This window comes from Silurus meridionalis, chromosome 2 (genome assembly GCF_014805685.1).
Source record: "Silurus meridionalis isolate SWU-2019-XX chromosome 2, ASM1480568v1, whole genome shotgun sequence".
NCBI lineage: Eukaryota > Metazoa > Chordata > Actinopteri > Siluriformes > Siluridae > Silurus > Silurus meridionalis.
The window spans coordinates 24,001,350-24,021,131 of NC_060885.1; the positions used below are offsets into that span (position 1 = coordinate 24,001,350).

The 19,782-nt window shown below is 40.9% G+C and overlaps 1 protein-coding gene across 1 annotated transcript in view; it reads right to left on the reverse strand.

Moving 5' to 3' along the window:
• Positions 1 to 6,835: 6,835 nt before the first annotated feature.
• prkn (parkin RBR E3 ubiquitin protein ligase) overlaps positions 6,836 to 19,782 on the reverse strand; it is a 153,589-nt gene continuing 140,642 nt past the window's right edge. The window contains exons 10-12 of the mRNA XM_046875994.1: positions 9,766 to 9,852; positions 8,465 to 8,582; positions 6,836 to 7,054 (exon numbers count right to left, since the gene is read on the reverse strand). Coding sequence (XP_046731950.1) covers positions 6,945 to 7,054; positions 8,465 to 8,582; positions 9,766 to 9,852 — 315 coding nt within the window. The 3' untranslated portion in view covers positions 6,836 to 6,944. The remainder of the gene's footprint in view (positions 7,055 to 8,464; positions 8,583 to 9,765; positions 9,853 to 19,782) is intronic.

Consider the following 19,782-nt stretch of genomic DNA (forward strand, 5'->3'; position numbering starts at 1 on the left):
TGGTCCGTTCCTCGGCTACTTCTAGCCATCGAATCGTAAAAAGCACCCTCGTGTCCTCATTATGCAACAGTCCATCTGCCCTTAACTCATAAACCTACTGCAATGTAATGCACTGTAACTGTATTTATCTCATAATGTTTGATAAGGGCAGAATTTGCACGAGAAGAAAAACGAGAAGACAAGACAAAGCCTATGTTTATGGCAACTTTATCTGCTTCTGACATAAAGCACATATAATCACCAGGTAAACACTAGGATAATCATGTGCATCGGCAAACCAACATACGCACGATATAATTCCTTTTTAATATGAATCATATTGCTTTGTTAATTATCACTCAAATTAATTACATCTGACACAACAGATCGAAAGTCTGTGGTAGATCAGTTACAGGCCTCGAATTACTGAAGAAAGGTCTTTAGTAATTAAATTGAAGAAAGGACAGACCTTTTTTACTGACGGTCACATTCCTTCGGTCTCTTTTTGACTTCCTCAAGGTTCCTCACGCATGTGACTTTGTGTGACTTCTTTGTGTTTCCAATATTTCCATAAATATTGCTGGTAATTGAGAAGATATGTTATAAACCAAAGAGAATGTTCATTACATTACTAAATAACAGAGGTTGGAAGTAACGAAGTACAGATACTTTGTTACTGTATTTAAGTAGTTTTTCGGGTATCAGTACTTTTCTTCGGTATTTATTTTTCAGACAACTTTTTACTTTCACTCATTACATTTTTTACTCAAATATCTGTTATTTCTACTTCTTACATTTTCAAAACAGTTTTAATCTATTTGGTGACATGGTCAATATTTTTCTTCTCAATGTGCGCCGTTTTTAATCGTCAACCTAGTTCTTGTCATTGTGCAGCTTTTTCAACCACTGGTGTATCATTTCCAGGCTATCACACACCACAGACATAGGCTAGCCTATGAAGCTAACAACAAGTGAGGCAGAAGGTAACAAGATGTACGTGGTTAATGTGGATGAGACAGAGGGCGTCAGCGATGTAAACATGACTTGAACAGACATGAACAGAGACATTCCTGGTTACCTTGTCATCAACTTTTCTCTGATTGTGTTCTATATGGTGGATGTTCAGCCTGGATACATTCATTCGATAACTTAATTTTTTATTCTTTTGTATTAATATATGAATATGATATAAGGTCCAGTTACCAGTGTGGCTACTTTTTACTTAAGAACATGTCAGAACCCAGACTTGTTCACTTTAACCTGAGTGAAAAAGTGTAGTCAGTATTTCAACTTTAACCAGTCTTTTTAGAACATGAGTATCTGTACTTCTACCATTAGAGTGAAGAATGTGTGTACATTTGCCATCTCTGCTAAATAGTGAGTGAAACACAAAAAGGGAAAAAAATGCCACCACCACCATGAAGTGGTGAAAAGGAGGTAGCTCAGTGGTTTAGGTTCTGGGTTACTGATAGCAAGGTCAGGGGTTTCAACCCCTTCTATTGCCAAGCATGTGGCCCTTTGAGCAAAGCCCTTAGCCCCTCTTTGCTCCAGAGGCACTGTATCATGGCTGAACCTGCACTCTAAACAGCTTTCGAACATTACTGGTATATGCAAAGAAAGAATTTGTGCTGTAATGTACATGTGACAAGTATAAAGCACACTTCATCAAAAAACTAAACCCACAATCATTTCAAATCACAACTAATATAATAAATCTTATATAGAATTCATTTAACGACAACATACCCATGATTAAGCTGCTCTGGAATGTGAAACAAGAAAAATTGACCTATAGCATACTGACAATTTTATCAGCTGGTTGGAGGTCAAATTTAAGCATTAAGGCCATGATTTTGGCAACGTGGTTATTATTAAGAGCTGAAATTAGACATGATGAAGGAATGAAGAGAGAGAGAGAGAGAGAGAGAGAGAGAGAGAGAACGGGAATCTGAGTATGTTGACTGCATTTTTGAAAAGATACACTGTATGGACAAAAGTTTTAGTACATTTGATTTATGTGGTTATTTTCCAAAATGTTACCATTAAGTCGGGGGCACACAAGAGTTTCTTTGAATGTGATAGCATAACATTTTCCCTTCTTTAACTTGAAGAACCAAACCTGTTCCAGCAGGACAGCTCCAACCCTACTGAACAGCTTTGGGATGAATGTGAACACTGACTGCACCCCAGGACTTCTCGCCTCACCTACATCAGTACCTGACTTTACTAACACCCTTGTGGGTGGACAGGCAAAAATCTCCACAAGCACACTCCAAAATCTAGTGAAACATCTTCTCTGAAGAGTGAAGGTTTTTATAACAGTAAATAGTGACTAGAAGTGAAATGGGATGTTAAAAAAAGCACATACAAATCTTATGGCTATGGTTCATGTAGTGTTGTCACGGTTGCGAAGTGACGGAAGCAAAAACTCCAGGGTAGTGAAAAAGGGTTTTTACTGAAGTAAGAGCGCAACAAAAAAAAAGACAACAACAGAAATGCTGAACACTAAGGAATTGGGTCTTCTACGTGAAGTAGTAGAACTGACAGTGAGTGAGAGCAGGAGAGGGGTTTATGTAGGGCTGATGATAACGAGCCGCAGGTGCCGATACTTAGTATGATGGGGATAGACTACGTGTGTGTGGAGCTGGGGAATGGCGTGGCAGGCTGTCCCCTGATGTCCGGCAGCGGAGGATCCCTGCCCACCTAAGGAGGTGGTGTAGTCGGCGCGAAAGGGTTTCAGAAGGGACACGTGAAACACGGGGTGGATTCGCTACAGAGGAGGGAGGTCGAGTTGGTAGGAGACCTCGTTGACCTGGCGAATAACCCGGAAGGGCCCAATGAACCGGGGGCTCAGTTTCCTGCACGGGAGACAGGGCTGTAGGTCCCTCGTGGAAAGCCATACCCTGTCTCCTGCATGGTAGGAGGAGACTCCAGCCGGCGTGCGTCCGCATGTCGTCGCGTGTCATCACGGGCTCGGCGGAGCTGGGTGTGCCGACTCCCACACCGGACACTCTCCTGGAACCAGTAGTCGACGGCAGGGGCGTTGGGCGGCTCGTCCGACCACGGGAACAAGGGGGGCTGGTACCCCAGCACGCATTGAAACGGGGTCAAGCCAGTGGTGCTCTGTCGTAGGGAGTTCTGGGCGTACTCCGCCCAAGGCAGGAATCGGCTCCACTCCGTCTGATCCTCATGGCAGTACGACCGTAGGTAGCGCCCCAACTCCTGGATCTTCCTCTCGGTCTGCCCGTTGGACTGAGGATGGTAGCCGGATGATAGGTTGACCGCCACGCCGAGAAGGCGAAAGAACGCCCTCCAGACGCGTGACGTGAACTGCGGTCCGCGGTCTGACACTATCTCTTCCGGGAGGCCAAAGTTCCGAAACACGTGCTGGAAGAGAGCTTCGGCGGTCTCCAGGGCGGTGGGCAGACCAGGGAGAGGTATGAGGCGGCAGGCTTTGGAGAATCGATCCACCACCACGAGTACGCAGGTGTGACCTTCAGACCGTGGCAGGTCCGTAACAAAGTCGATGCCTAGGTGGGACCAGGGTCGTTCCGGGATCATCAGCGGGACCAGCTTACCCACAGGTAGGTGGCGCGGGACCTTGGACATGGCACAGGTCGGGCAGCCCTGGACATAACTACCACATCCCTGTGCATGTTGGGCCACCAGAACCGGGCTTGGAGGAGTAGTAGGGTCCCCTGGCGTCCTGGGTGGCCGGTCCCGGGAGTGTCATGGATGGAGCTCAACAATGCGGGACGGCAGGCTGTGGGGACGAACGTCCTGCCTTCTGGGCACCCGGAGGGTGCGGGCTCCTGGCTTGCGGCCAAGCGGATTTCCTCTTCCAGGTTCCACACGATGGGGCATACGAACAACTCGGGAGGAATGATTGGTTCTGGTTCAATAGGTTCATCCGGACCGTAGATGCGGGAAAGGGCGTCGGCCTTGCCGTTCTTGGACCCCGGATGATAGGTCAGGGTGTAGTTGAACCGGGTGAAGAACAGGGCCCATCGGGCTTGCCGGGGGTTTAGCCTCTTGGCCTCTCTGAGGTACTGCAGGTTCTTGTGGTCCGTGATCACCATGAACGGATGTTTTGCTCCCTCTAGCCAGTGTCTCCACTCCTCGAGTGCCAGTTTAACGGCGAGGAGTTCCCGGTTCCCTATATTGTAGTTCTGTTCGGCGGGGGACAGTTTCTTCGAGAAGTAGGCACAGGGGTGAAGTCGAGCGGGGTACCCGGAGTGCTGGGAGAGCGTAGCCCCGACCCCGGTGGATGATGCGTCCACCTCCCAGACAAAGGGGCGTTCCGGGTTCGGGTGATTGAGTAGTAAAACCCCGTATGAAGCGCCGGTAGAAGTTCGCAAACCCCAGAAACCTCTGTAACTCCTTGACAGAGCGGGGCGGCCATTCCTGCACCGCCTGCACTTTCTTCTTGTCCATTTGGATTCCCTTGGCGCTGATCACATAGCCGAGGAACTGGACCCTGGTTTGGTGGAACTCGCACTTAGGGAGGTTCAGGTATAGCTGGTGTTTACGCAGGAGCTCCAACACTTGGGTCACGTGGTTGTGATGTTCCTGAAGTGTCCGGGAGTAGACTAGAATGTCATCGATGTAGACGATTACGGATCGGTGTAGGAGTGGCCTGAACACCTCATTCATGAAGCCCTGAAACACAGCCGGCGAGATGGAAAGGCCGTACGGCATGACCCGGTACTCGTAGTGACCAGCGGGAGTGATGAAGGTGGTCTTCCACTCGTCTCCTTTACGAATCCGCACGAGGTTGTAGGCACTCCTGAGGTCAAGCTTGGTGAAGTAGCGTGCCTCACAGAGGTCCTCTAGTGCGGCAGGGACAAGCGGGAGCGGATAAGGGAGAGGAGTGATGAGGGCATTGAGGCCCCGATAGTCGATACAAGGCCGGAGGCCCCATCCTTCTTTGCTACGAAGAAGAAGCTCGAGGCAGCGGGAGAGGAGGACGGGGTGATAAAGCCCTGGTCGAGGGCCTGCTGGATGTATTGTTCCATGGATGTGCGTTCAGAAACGGACAGGGGATAGATTCAGCCCTTCGGGAGTTTGGCACAATCCCAGGGTCGGTGAGGAGGTAGTCGGGTTGCGGCTTGTTCGTTGAACACCTCCTCGAACTCGTAGTATTCAGGCGGGATCTCCGTATGAGAGGGTGTAGGGGAGTTTTCAACCCGCGTGGCGGCCATGGTCACCCTTCGGTTGAGTGGAGTGGGAAGACCATGGAGACAGTGTTTGTGGCACCAGGGACTCCATTCGAGGATGTCACAAGGGCCCCAGGAACACCGAGGTGAGTGTTTAGTCAGCCATGGACGCCCCAGGATGATGTTCACTGTGGAGTTTTCCAGGACCAGGAACTGTATACGTTCTTGATGGAACAGGCCGATCTGGAGGGTGATGACGGGAGCGCAGTATTTAATCCAGCCTTGTCCAAGCGGGCGTCCTTGGATAGTCTGGACGGCCAGATCGTGGTGTCCCGCTCCGGCGTAGCTGGAGCTGGTCTAGGCATGCCTGGGAGATGAAGTTCCCGGCAGAACCTGAGTCGACTAGAGCGGAGGTGGAAAGGCGGGTGTTAGGACCGAGAAGGGTTACAGAAAGTGTGGTTAACCGAGAAATTCCAGAGGAAAAGGCGATATTGCTCACCTCAGCGCGTTGGGGTCGAACGGTGCACTGTGGAAGGGAGTGACCTGGATTACCACAGTACGGGCAGGCCCCGGTGGTTTGGCGTCTCTCTCTCTCTCTCTCTCCTAGACAGACGCTGAAACCCCAACTGCATGGGTTCGGGGTTCGGCCCTGATGCAGCGGCCGATGCAGTGGGAGACGTGGAATCCGGCATGGAACAGGCAGATAGATGTTGTCAGACCAAAATGGAACGTTGTATAAAGGTCTCTAGTCCCACCGCATCAACATGGGTGGCCATTGCCATTCAAATCGCCGGATTCAGACCTTGCCGATATACACTTAACAGTACATTCTCATTCCAACCACTGGAGGCCGCTAGAGTGCGGAAACGAAGGCTGTATTCCGCCACGCCGTCTGTTCCTTGGTGGAGATGCAGTTCATCCGCGTTGTTTAGCGCTCCTGTTCCCGTGCAGAAAACCTCCGTTACGTGCGTAGTGAACACCGCGAAGGAGGCGAGAGCTACGCTATTTGCGCTCCATAGCGCGAGAGCTCTTCCGGATAGCAGCGAGATCAGAAAGGCGATCTTTGCGCGGTCGGAGACGAAGCGGTGCGGCTGCATGGCGATGTATAGCTCTACCTGAAGCAGGAAGCCGCGGCATTCAGCCGCATCCCCGGAGAAGGAGTTCGGGAGAGCCATCGGGTTGTTAGAGGGTGGCGGAGGTGCCGGAGGTGGAGCCCGGTGAACCGGATTAGCGGCGACCGCAGCCCGGAGCGCTCCGATGAGCTCGCAGAAGCTCCGCGTTTGCACCCGGCTGAGGATCAGGTTCCATCGGTAAGGCTGCGTGGTTCTTTCTTACTCCTTCTGTTTAGTTTGGTCAGTTCTTCTGTCACGGTTGCGAAGTGACGGAAGCAAAAACTCCAGGGTAGTGAAAACTGAAGTAAGAGTGCAACAAAAAAAGACAACAACAGAAATGCTGAACACTAAGGAATTGGGTCTTCTACGTGAAGTAGTAGAACTGACAGTGAGTGAGAGCAGGAGAGGGGTTTATGTAGGGCTGATGATAACGAGCCGCAGGTGCCGATACTTAGTATGATGGGGACAGACTACGTGTGTGTGTGGAGCTGGGGAATGGCGTGGCAGGCTGTCCCCTGACAAGTGTACATAAAAAATATGACTATTACATATTCTGTAGATACCTGAATAATGACTCAGAGGCTATGATTTAAATAAATTGAATAGGATTTAATGTGCAATACGATACAGACAAATACAGACCATTGGTCTGTAATTTTTATTCACATACACAGGTACACATGGCATATACAGCGGCTCATCCGAACCAGTGGCTGCCCATACAGTCTCTGTTCCATTGCACACGGCACAGCCAGCACCACTCGAACTTGCAGTGCACTCGAGGACACACCATGTGCATACAGCCACCTGAGAATATAGTCATAGAACAGATATTAGAATAAAAAAATATATTATAATTATAAAATATACATTTATAACTTATTTTAGACATAGACTTGGATATACTTTATTGATCCTTGGGGGTGTTGCTACATAAAAAACAATTCAAAAAGTAAGAAAAAAAAGAATGAAATGTGCAAATTGTCAGTGTTTATATGTGTGTAATGGGATATGTATATATAAATAGCTATTAACATCTGTTACATCAACAACCGAGCTGGGAAGAACGTGCTGCAAGTTAGAGCAATAAAGGATGCAGATGGAAATGTGTGGACTAGTGAGGAGAGGGTGTTGAGAAGATGGAGGGAGTATTTTGAGCAGCTGCTGAATAAGGAAAATGAGAGAGAGAGAGAAGGTTGGATGATGTGGAGATGGTGAAGCAGGAAGTGGATAGGATTAGTAGGGAGGAAGTGAGAGCAGCTATTAAGAGGATGAAAAGTGGAAAGTCGGTTGGACCAGAAGAAATGTTGGTAGAAGCATGGAGATGTTTAGGAGAGATGGCAGTGGAGTTTTTAAGAAGATTGTTTAACAAGATTCTGGAAGGTGAGAAGATGCCTGAGGAATGGAGAAGGAGCATGCTGGAACTGATCTTTTATGAATACTGGAGATGTGCAGACCTTCAGTAACTACTGGGGAATAACGTTGATCAGTCACACCATGAAGTTATGGGAAAGATTAGTGGAAGGCAGGCTGAGAGAAGAGGTAAACATCCGTGAGCAACAGAATGGTTTCATGCCGAGAAAGAACACCACAGATGCATTATTTGCTTTGGGTATGTTGATGGAGAAGTATAGAGAAGGACAGAAGGAATTTCATTGTGTGTTTGTGGATTTAGTGTACGACAGGGTGCCGAGAGAAGAGTTGTGGTATTGTGTGAGGAAGTCAGGTGTGTCAGAGAAGTATGTGAGGGTGGTGCAGGACATGTATGAGGACAGTGTGACAGCAGTAAAGTGTGCGGTAGGAATGACAGACTGGTTCAAGTTGGAGGTGGGTCTCCATCAAGGATCGGCTCTGAGCCCTTTCATGTTTGCAGTTTTGATGGACTGGACGAGTTCAGATAGAAGTCTACATGGACGATGAAGGGGAATGAAAGTCGGTAGGAGTAAGACAAAGTACATGTGTCTAAATGAGATGGAGGTCAGTGGAGTGGTGGGGTTGCAGGGAGAAGAGGTGGTGAAGGAGGAGGAGTTGACATAGGGTCAACAGTACAAAGTAATGGAGAGTGTGTTCGAGAAGTAAAGGCAGGGTGAAGTGGGTGGAAGAGAGAGGCAGGAGTATATATATATATATATATATATATATATATATATATATATATATATATATATATATATATATATATATAGCAAAGTTGAAGTGGAATGAAGACGGGTGTACCATTCTTCTCCACAGGGACTCTGCATTTGGGACAGGGCCGTGTTGTTTCTTTTATAGTGTCCTGTGAGGCTTGTTCCCAACGGGACCTCAGGGCAGCATCTTCATCAACCACATAACCCTGTCACATAACACACAAGAGGAGAGCAAAAGAGAAACCCGATTAGGATAATATATAACTTTGAATATTATGTATATGAATTTATGGGTATGTGGTCTGGTGGACAAATCTAAAAAAGCACAAAATACAGCTGACCAGTAAACCTACTGTATACTCTGATTATACAGTACTGTGCAAAATAGGAGGCTGTCATGTGCTTTTTACTGGGCAGTGGGTACCATCTGGCCACTCTACCATACAAGCCTGATTGGTGGAGTGCTGCAGAGATGGTTGTTCTTCTGGAAGGTTCTCCTCTCTCCACAGAGAAATGCTGGAGCTCTTTTAGAGTGACCATCGGGTTCTTGTCACCTCCCTGACTAAGGACCTTCTTCCCTGATCACTCAGTTTTGCCTGAGGAAGAGTCCTGGTGGTTCCAAACTTCTTCCATTTACAGATGATTGAGGACACTGTGTTCATTGGTACCTTTAATTTTGCAGAAAGTTTTCTGTGGAAAATCATATAGACACGTGTGTGTGTGTGTGTGTGTGTGTGTGTGTGTGCCTTTCCAAATCATGCCCAATCAAATGAATTTACTCCAATCAAGTTGTAGAAACATCTTAAGGATGATCAGTGGAAGCAGGATGCACCTGCGCTTAATTTTAAGTGTCATGGCAAAAGCTGAGAAAACGTATGTACATGTAATTTTTCACAATTTTGCAAAGATTTCAAATACACGTCTTTTACGTTGTCATAATGGGGTATTGTTTGTAGAATTTGAAGGAAAAGAATGAATTTAATCCATTTTGATATAAGGCTGTAACATAAAATGTGTGAAGCGCTGTGAATACTTTCGGGATGCACTGTACCACCAAGCGGCAATTAAAACAAGGAGAATTGTTTTGGAGAATTGCTGCGTGATTGACCAGTTACGTTATTAGTCCACTTCGCAAAATGTAGTGGAATAAAAACTACAATATTTAACTTTAAAAAGTGGTGAAGGAAAAGTAAAAGTCTCCCCAAATTAAAACACTTCGATTAAGTACAGATACATGAAAAAGCTACTTAAGTACAGTAAATAATTACATTTGCTTCCTTGTTGTGAGTAATGCAATCCGTGGAGGCCATATTTGCATTAATGAATAACAATATTTGTTGACTTCTATCAAGAATGGCTTATATGTGAATGTACGTGTATGTCGAATACCTGCATGGGACCTCCTGTTGCAGTGGCAGACTGCAGTCTACACTCGCTTTCATGGTACTCCTCCTTACAGTCCCGACAGAACACAAACTACAAGAAAAAAAACAAACCATTTTTTAATATCATTCATTTATTTTCAATACCAATTCTATTTCACACAAAATGTACACATTACACATGGTTTAGAGATGCCAATCAGCCTACGATGCATGGAAACCAGTCACTAAAGGAAAACCCAGAGCAGCATACAAAATCACAGGATAGAGGCAGGATTCCAGCCCCAATCCCCAGAGATCTGAGGCATATTTAATATCATAATACAGGTGAATGTTACGTGTATTGTCGCCCCTAAAAACATAATACGATCCAGGGAACTGCTTTCCACAGAACTGAATGCTCTCTTTATACTCAGTGTTACTTACATTAAGTTCCTGAATTGTTTTTATAGATTTAATTAGAAACAGAAGTTTGGCAAATACTTTTGATAACTGTATTTTTTAAATATAGGTGAATAATTCTAAATATTTACTGTATTTGGAAATAAATGAAAAGTGCAGTTTGTTATAAGTCGTATCTTTTATATTAGCAAACTTTCAACAGTGCAAAAACGCTAGGAAAACACTAGGTGGTGCCATTTTGTCAGGTTCGAAATCAACTGTCACACTGTCATTTGATGGTCTACTACACAGGGATTAGAGCGTTCCTCTTATTTTTTTTTAGCCTGGCAGCACCTTTAAGGCGCAGCACTGATTTGGCTCTTTCTCAACATAGCGAGTGTGAAGAAGGGGAGCTGGTGTGTTCTCGTTCTCTCTCTTTCAATCTAATGTTCATTTTGCTTGTTCTTGCTCACAACAGTGACAGATAACAGCTTCCATCTCTGATCCTCAAGACAGACATATTTCTGTTTTTCTACTCCATAGCTAGTGACAAGGATGAAGAAAAAAAATATTTGACAGACGTTTTTAACCCATGCTGTATCAGACCACCAAATTTTTCCCATCCCGCTGCTACAAATACACTATTCAGAGTCGAGTTCCACATCAGCGTCATCATAATTGTCGTCGTCTGCGTCCTCAGCAGTCATTTCATCAGCCGCCTGTGGCTTCCGAAGGCTGAGATGATGGTTTGTCAGTGTGGGAAGAAAAGCACTTTGTAGTTTTGTCTCACGCATGGAGCATTTTTAATGTCTTTATGCGTTTGCATGGGGGAGTGATTAAACAAAGGAGTGCATCCAACTAACACCCACGTGTAAATACACACACACACACACACACACACACACACACACACACACACACACAGATGTGGGCATCACATACCAAAAAAATCAAGCTTCAATTGACCTAAAAATGTTTGTGTTTTGTCTGTCTATGTATGTGTGTGTGTGTGTGTGTGTGTGATAAGAGTAAACATAAGATCTGACAGGAGCAAGACAGTTTGTATTAAATAAACCGGCAGGGGTGAAGTAGTAAAAGCCAATAGTGAGTGTTCTCTGATCTGTAATTTCTTTGCTTCCCCTCTGCTGTATCTCTATTACACACACACACACACACACACACACACACACACACACACACACACACACACACACACACACACACACACGATTCAGTGTGGAAAGAATCTGAGTTCCCTCACAAATAGACCGCAAGTTTGTTTAGTCTCAGCCTCGCACTTTAAGCGCAGGGTCACTGTTGTTTTTTTTTATTATTATTAAACTTGAAAACATACACAACAATACCAGGGGTTTAAAAAATAAGCTAGAGTTAGCGCAGTGTCACTGTGGCCACTCACTTCATACCAGAAGTACGATTTGTAGTTCTTTGTTTAACGAAAAAGTACACAAAATCACACCACTTCCTGCCATCGCCAATGTTTTTTGATGACAGTCAAGTCATATGGATTCTTTAGCGTTTTATGTCCAGCTTCAAGAATTTCTATTAAATGGAGAAAATCCTGACAATTGCACATGTTGAGGGAGTGAATAAATGAAGGATGGAAGAAAATGAAGACATTTGTTAAAGTTTGCTAAAATACATAGAACAGTTAAGAAGAACATATCTTTAGAAAATTCTATATCAAATGTAAAACACACAGACACAGACACAGACACAGAGACACACACACACGCACACATCTGCACACATCTGCATTACCCAAATCGGGTCTAACAATTGTAAACAATTTAATTACATTTTTCCATTAACTTTATTTTATTTTCACAATTTCATTTGTGCCAATTTAACCGATTACTCAATTTAATCAATATAATATAAATGTGTATTGCATTAAATTGCTTATTCTTTGCTAATATTATGAAATTATTTTGATTTTATTTTTTATATCCTATTATAAAATATTATTTTATATATTATTTAACCAAGCAGGCATTTTAAATAAAATTGTTTTAAAAATGTAAGCTGTTGATGTTTAAAAAAAACTGCGTCATTAAAACCTGACAAGCTATTTTATGTTTTGCTTTTCTTCCCCCTAACCCTCCCGAAAATAAACCGAACCGTGACTTAAAAACGAGGTAGGAACCGTAAATTTTGTGTATCGTTACATCCCTAATATACAATCTTACTACCTACTGCACCTTCTGTACATTAATCATTCTCACCATTGTATATATGCACCCATCACTCATTTACCACATTGCTATTGATTAGAAATAGGCCACGTATGCACTTTTGTTTAGATGATAACTGCATTTCATTGGCTCAATTGCACAATGACAATCAAGTTGAATCGAATATAAATGGAAAAATCTAAAGGAAATTAAAACTACAAAATTACAAAACTATAAAAGTCAATAAAATGATTTACAAATTTAAAAAATAGCAAATTCAAACAATTTCTTGCCTGATAAACATAAAAAAAAAAACATTCCCTTTTGATGTTCTGACTTTAAAACAATGGTTTGCAACCCACCTTTGTTTATCACCCTAAGAACATAGCAGTGGTAGCATCATGTGGTGAGGAGATTCATCATCAGGAACTAGAAATATTATTTGATATGAAGGCAAATTAGAAAAAGCCAAACACAGTGCACAAGCTTTTCTTTATAGAGACTACAAGGTCCAGCTCCTGGCAGGACAGTGACCCTGAGCATGACACCACAGCTGCACTACAGCTGTTCAGAACCAATAACCTTTATGGGTTAGAATACGTCAGTCAATGTCAAGACCTCAATCTGATGTTCTGATGCTGATCTATGGGGAGCCAGTGGCAGGGGGGAAGCTCAGTGGTTACACTGTTAAACTTCTGATTGGAAGGTTGTGAGGTCAAATCCCAGCACCACCAAGCTGCCCCTAAACCTAAACTGCTATAAGTATAGTATAAATTAGATAATTGTAAGTCACTCTAAATAAGAACATCAGCCAAATGCTATATATGTAATTGTAACAATTTTGCTAGGAATAATTAGCAAAAACATCAGAATCCAGTTTTGCACAATAAGTTGACAAAGAGACACATAGTATAGACAATTTTTGTCGAACCTGACCATACGATTTATATGTGCTTTTTATGGACATCCCATTCCACATTTAGAAACTATTTAGTGTTATAATAACCTCCACTTTTCTGGGAAGATGTTCCACTAGATTGTAGAGATTTGTGCTCATTCAGACAGAAATTTGTTAGTAAAGTCAGGAACTGATGTAGGTGAGGTGAGGAGGCCTGGGGTGTAGTCGTTGTTACATTCATTCCAAAAGTGTTCAATAGGTCACAGCTCTATAGAAGGCCAGTCATGATCTTCCACTCCATCCTATGTAAATCATATCTTAATGGAGTTTCCTTTGTGTCATGCTGGTACAGGTTTGGTTCTCCTAGTTCAAATTATTTTTACTGCATCCAAAGATGTCCTATATACCTGTCTGCCTCCAGGTTTGTGAAAACATTTTGGGGAAGAACCACATATGGTGTTAAAGGTCAGGTGTTTTTATACTTTTTTCCATATAATGTGTCTCAGCTGACCTGCAGCTGTAAATGCAGTCCAAAATTAATTCTACATATACTGATCTAGGGGGAGTAAATACTTATGAAACAATTCAGACATGTTGTACTGTCCTGCAAAAAAAGCTCAAAACAAAATCTAAAAAACAGCCTATAAAACATGTTTCAATGGGATACTATAAAATAATGCAGAAAATGTAAATAATAATAATAATAATAATAATAATAATAATAATAATAATAACATTGCCTGTATTGCTCCAGTGGTAGAAAGCAGCATCAATCATCCCCCAAAAAACCTTCAAGGAATTTTACCACTGAAATGTAATTATTGCAGCTTTGAATATATATATTATAAATATATAGCCCTATACTGCAGGTTTATTGACAGAAGTCTACTGCTGCCCTGAGACACCCATTTCAAGGATGCATTTTATTGAATTTTGTTGTTTTTCATCTTTTAGTACAGGAACTCGTGTCAAAATTGATTCCCATGGTAACACGTACGCTACAAATGGAACAGACCAAAATTATGCTGAAAAAACATTGAAATATTAAAATACCATGACTATACACATCTGCGTGCACTGTGTATCCGATAAGAGCTATGGTGCAACTGTCGCATATCAAGATGCACATAGGTGCTCTAACACACATAAAAGCAACGCTATAGTCGTTCTTTAGTCTCAGTAATAGCACAAGCAGGTCTGGCAGTCTGTCACAGCTCTACTTACGAAGGCTTAGGGAGAGATAATGGCGATCTCTTTTCTCCATCTCCATCTCCATCTCCACCACCAATACTACCCCAAGTCACACACACTTATGGAAAGAAATGAACCAGACATACACAATAAGTTGATTAAAATACCAATGACATGATAAGAGAGTTTTCCCCACACACATCAAGATCATTAGCCTAGACATAATTCCTAAAGCAATAAAAGCTACCTCAAAATAAAAACAATATGAGCAATATCAATAAAGTGGTATGTAATGTAATGGATCTCTTACACTAGGGGCACAGTGGCACTATTTACATTCATATTGGCATTTAATAAACCTGAAGTGAGAAGGGTTTTTGTTTAATTTTTTTTCTCAAGACTGCTTGAGAAGCTACAGAAAAGGAAGTAAATACTTGCCGATTGTGTGACTAGTGCAAAAAGCAATACAAATTTGTGGGGCCAGCTATTCATATCTCTTTTACACACCTTCATAGTTTACTTGCCCTCTCTGTAGGACCTTCATATGAAATATAAGCCCCTCAGTATGTATAGCACCAGAGAAGGATATAGGGTGTGTATGAGCTTGAAGGCCATCTCCAATAAAGCCTTTATCTGTGGTAGCCAGATCCAGCACTGCCTGCAGTGACCATTCCAATACTGGCAACCTGGCAGCCAGGCCAAGCAGAAGCAAACACAAAGAATGGAAAAAGACAGTTCTGAAAATGTCGAATGAAGCAAAACGATGCCAGAGTCACTGTACCAGTCTGTGACGCTAAAGCAAGTGCTCAGCCTCTGGATGAAACTCTCTATTACTGATCAAACTCTGCACCTGTCCTTTCCCTGTGATTAAGAGACTGCAGGTAGAGATCAAAAGAATAAGACTACCAGTACTGGTGGTAAAAATGAGATTACTCTCTGGTATAGGGTGAGACTGTTGAGAGCCTTGGAGCCAAGGTTTGGCACCTTCCAAGGATGCGACCTTATTAACTTTCTCTGGAGCTGTATCAGAAACGTGCCACTGCACATGAACCTTGAGGCTGACCTGGGTCCTGCTGAGGAGATTCTATCTTACAGTTGGTTTGGGAAAAATCTGAGAAGCCCCTTAGAAGGAGCTGTGTGACTCTGTGGTTGGTGACAGAGCTTTCTCATCTTGACAACAGCAGAATAACAATCAGACAAGTGAACAAATGAATGAATGTCTGTTTCAGTGTAATATACACACAATTTTATATATATATATATATATATATATATATACACACACACACTTGTCCACATCAGACTTTAAATTGATCTGAAACACAAACGAAAAATGTCGTAATATTGTTTTTTCTCACAGGCATTTAATTTAACAGCTTTTAAAACTGGTATATATTGGAATCAGTATTTATTTTGCCTAAACCACATACACAGATGGTGTTATATTAGGCATATGGTGCAATTATTAAGGTCTATAATGCCATGATATTATACTCTAGGCAGTCAGGTGAAGATAAGAAACTGTGGTTTAGCTTAATTACAAGAAAATTGTCCAGTTCTGGAAAAAATGTAAAATCTACTGTTGATGTGGGTAAATAAATATAAGACCAATGCAGAATGCTACATTTCAGTTTCAATGTATGATAATGTAAAGTATTAGAATGTTGCCAAATGCATTCAAATACAACAATCCAAATATTGTAAATAATCAGGAAATAATTTAGCAAATGCCCTAACAGCGTCACATATCGCCATTAAGGATACCTCCTGTTTATTCCTGACACATAAACACACATAACATAAAGTAGACCTAAACCTCTACTCTGTACTTCACTGCCTCCCTGCGCTGATGAGGTTTGTGTTTGCAAACATGCAATCAGTCAGTGCTAATGGTTTCCGGACAGCACTCTAAACTTTAATCAACTGGCTAATTAGAAAACATCATGCAAATGGTGTGGCAATTACACTCTAATCGGTATGTGATCGGACAATACGAGTAAAATGAGCAGCAGAGAGAAATGAAGCCACCATTAAGCAGAGAGGTCAGAGGTGAGTAGCAGATGCACTGTTAGTGGGCTGATAACAGGGTTAAAAATTTCTGTATCTGAGAACAAAGGTTTATATAAAAATATTCTAGATTTCGAATGCTGTTTAGAGGGTCAGTCTTCAAAGTTCTCTCATAACTGTTTAACTTCCTTCCATCAATAAGGTGATACAGAAACATACGCACCAGAACCAGCAGGTTCAGAGACAGCTTTTTTTCCATCCACTATCACACTACTGAACTCTACACTAGACCGTTAGAACACTGTATCTAACTTCTGTACAATTATACATACAATGTACATATTACATAGTATATCTTTTATACTCCTCATTCTCCACACATATTGTGCTTTACGTACCTCTATGTGTGTATATCTATATATGTATTCCTATATATATATATATATATATATACATACAGTACAGACCAAAAGTTTGGACACACCTTCTCATTCAAAGAGTTTTCTTTATTTTCATGACTATGAAAATTGTAGAGTCACACTGAAGGCATCAAGGGCTATTTGACCAAGAAGGAGAGTGATGGGGTGCTGCACCAGATGACCTGGCCCCCACAGTCACCGGACCTGAACCCAATCGAGATGGTTTAGGGGTGAGCTGGACCGCAGAGTGAAGGCAAAAGGGCCAACAAGTGCCAAGCATCTCTCTGGGAACTCCTTCAAGACTGTTGGAAGACCATTTCAGGTGACTACCTCTTGAAGCTCATCAAGAGAATGCCAAGAGTGTGCAAAGCAGTAATCAAAGCAAAAGGTAGCTACTTTGAAGAACCTAGAATATGACATTTTTCAGTTGTTTCACACTTTCTTGTTATGTATATAATTCCATATATAATTCCACATGTGTTTTGATGCCTTCAGTGTGAATCTACAATTTTCATAGTCATGAAAATAAAGAAAACTCTTTGAAAGAGAAGGTGTGTCCAAACTTTTGGTCTGTACTGTATATATATATATATATATATATATATATATATATATATATATATATATATATATATATATATATATAGTATATATACCTTCTACTTCTGCACGTTTAGTTTTCAATGCCATAGCCTTACAACCATTTACCTGTACTTTTCAACAATGTTCACACATTTCTGTACTGCTATAGCCTTTATATTGATTCACTGAACATATGTTTACATATATATATATATATATATATATATATATATATATATATATATATATATATATATATATCCTATTCTGTAAATATGCTACATATTTATCTGCATTATTTGCATGTCTGGTAGATGGCAACTGTACAAAAGACTAATTTTATCTATCTATCTATCTATCTATCTATCTATCTATCTATCTATCTATCTATCTATCTATCTATCTATCTATCTATCTATCTATCTTTTTTTTTATTAACATCATATAAATACAGTACAGTACTGTGCAAAAGCTTTAGACAGGTATTAAACAAATGTATTTTTATCAATTAATAAAATGAAAGGTAAATTAACTACATAAAAATCTAAATCTAATTAATATTTGGTGTGACCACCTTTTGACTTTCAGTTCTTACAATTGCACACTTTGTTTAATTTCACAAAGTTCAAGGATTTTGTGGGATCAGCGTCAGGTGTCTGATGAACCAGTTATAGCAATGCTAATCATCATCAATATTATATGTAGGTTGTATATGTATATTAAACCCAGTCATTAATTGAAACAGAAACAGCTGTGTATGAGTTTTAAACAGGTGATGAACAGACAAACTCTGCTACTAAGTTGAGGCAGTGAAAGACAGTTTCATGTCACAGGTCCTTCATCATGGCAAGACTGAGCAGAGCAACCAGACACAAGGTAGAAAGGTTTTTTTTTTTTTAAATGGCAGCAATGTCAATGAGTCTGTCTGAGATTGAGAGACAGAAGTATTTGAGGCAGCCTATATCTCAAGATCTGTGGTCTTGGGATAGCTCCAAGATTTTTGGAAAAATATCAAAGCGGTATCTGTCACATACAAATTCAAACAGAGTATGAAATGCTTGCTACGTCATGTAAAAAAAATAGAAGTAAATAAAATAACAATATAATATAATAGTAATAAACTAAATAAATAGAAATAAAGAATAAAAAGTAGTATAAAAGTATGTTAAAAGTATAAAGTATAATGATAAAATATAAACATAGGGTTAAAAAACATATATATATATATATATATATATATATATATATATATATATATATATATATATATATATATAGCATTGATAATGCGTTAACACAAATGAATTTTAACGGCACTAATTTTATTCACACATGATTAATGCAGCACACATTTGTCGTGAGTTAACTTACACCAATTATGCGATTAAATATTTTTTGCAATTGACAGCCTAATATATAATATATTTTTTTTATATTAGATTACATTAGATTCAACTTTATTGTTATTGTGCAAGGTACATGTACTGAGCCAATGAAATGCAGTTAGCATCTAAACATGAAGTGCATAGATAGCTTATTTACAAGTGGCAGTGTAATAAATTTATTGCTTATTTGTCAAATTACCACCAAATGCTAGATCAGAAAACCATTTATCCTACTGAGCTAACACTTCCCACAATACTATTTTTTTTAAATTGGGGTGATTTGATCACGTATCCAGCCACCCGTTAGCAGACAGGCAGCCACCTTTTGAACCATCTAAAGACGAGAGATTGAGGAGAGAGGTGGTCCGACATACTGTACAGTGAGTTGCAGAAATCGAGGAATACATGTGGAAACGAAAGTGTGAATGACTATTTTAAAGCTATCTCTACTTCACAATTGTTTGACTTTGGTTAACTGGCATAGGTGATAGAAGCTTGTGCTACAAGCTACTTGTTTGTCTAGTTTAAGACCACTATCAAGATAAAACCCTTGTTTTTAACATTAATGGTTAGGTATGATGAGATTTTGGCCAAATTTCTATTAGTAAAATCCTTTGAGATAAATTGGATAATTTGGGTTTTATTATTAAAGAACATAAAATGATATATTAAATAGTGAGCCAAAGTTTAAGTTCCTAAAAATCATGAAAATATATAAAAATAAAACTGAATAATTCAAATTAATGCAATGCACTTTTTATTACATTGATTAAATTGAGCAATTAATTAAATAGGCACAAATGTAATTAATTAAAGAAAATTAAATAAATGGAAAAATGTAATAAAAAAAGTACACATTTGTTAGACCCCATTTGGGTAATACATGTATATAAGTGTGAGTATGTGTGTGTTTTATATTTAATATTTAATTTTCAAAAATATTTCTAGTGTCTAGACTTAACTGTTTTA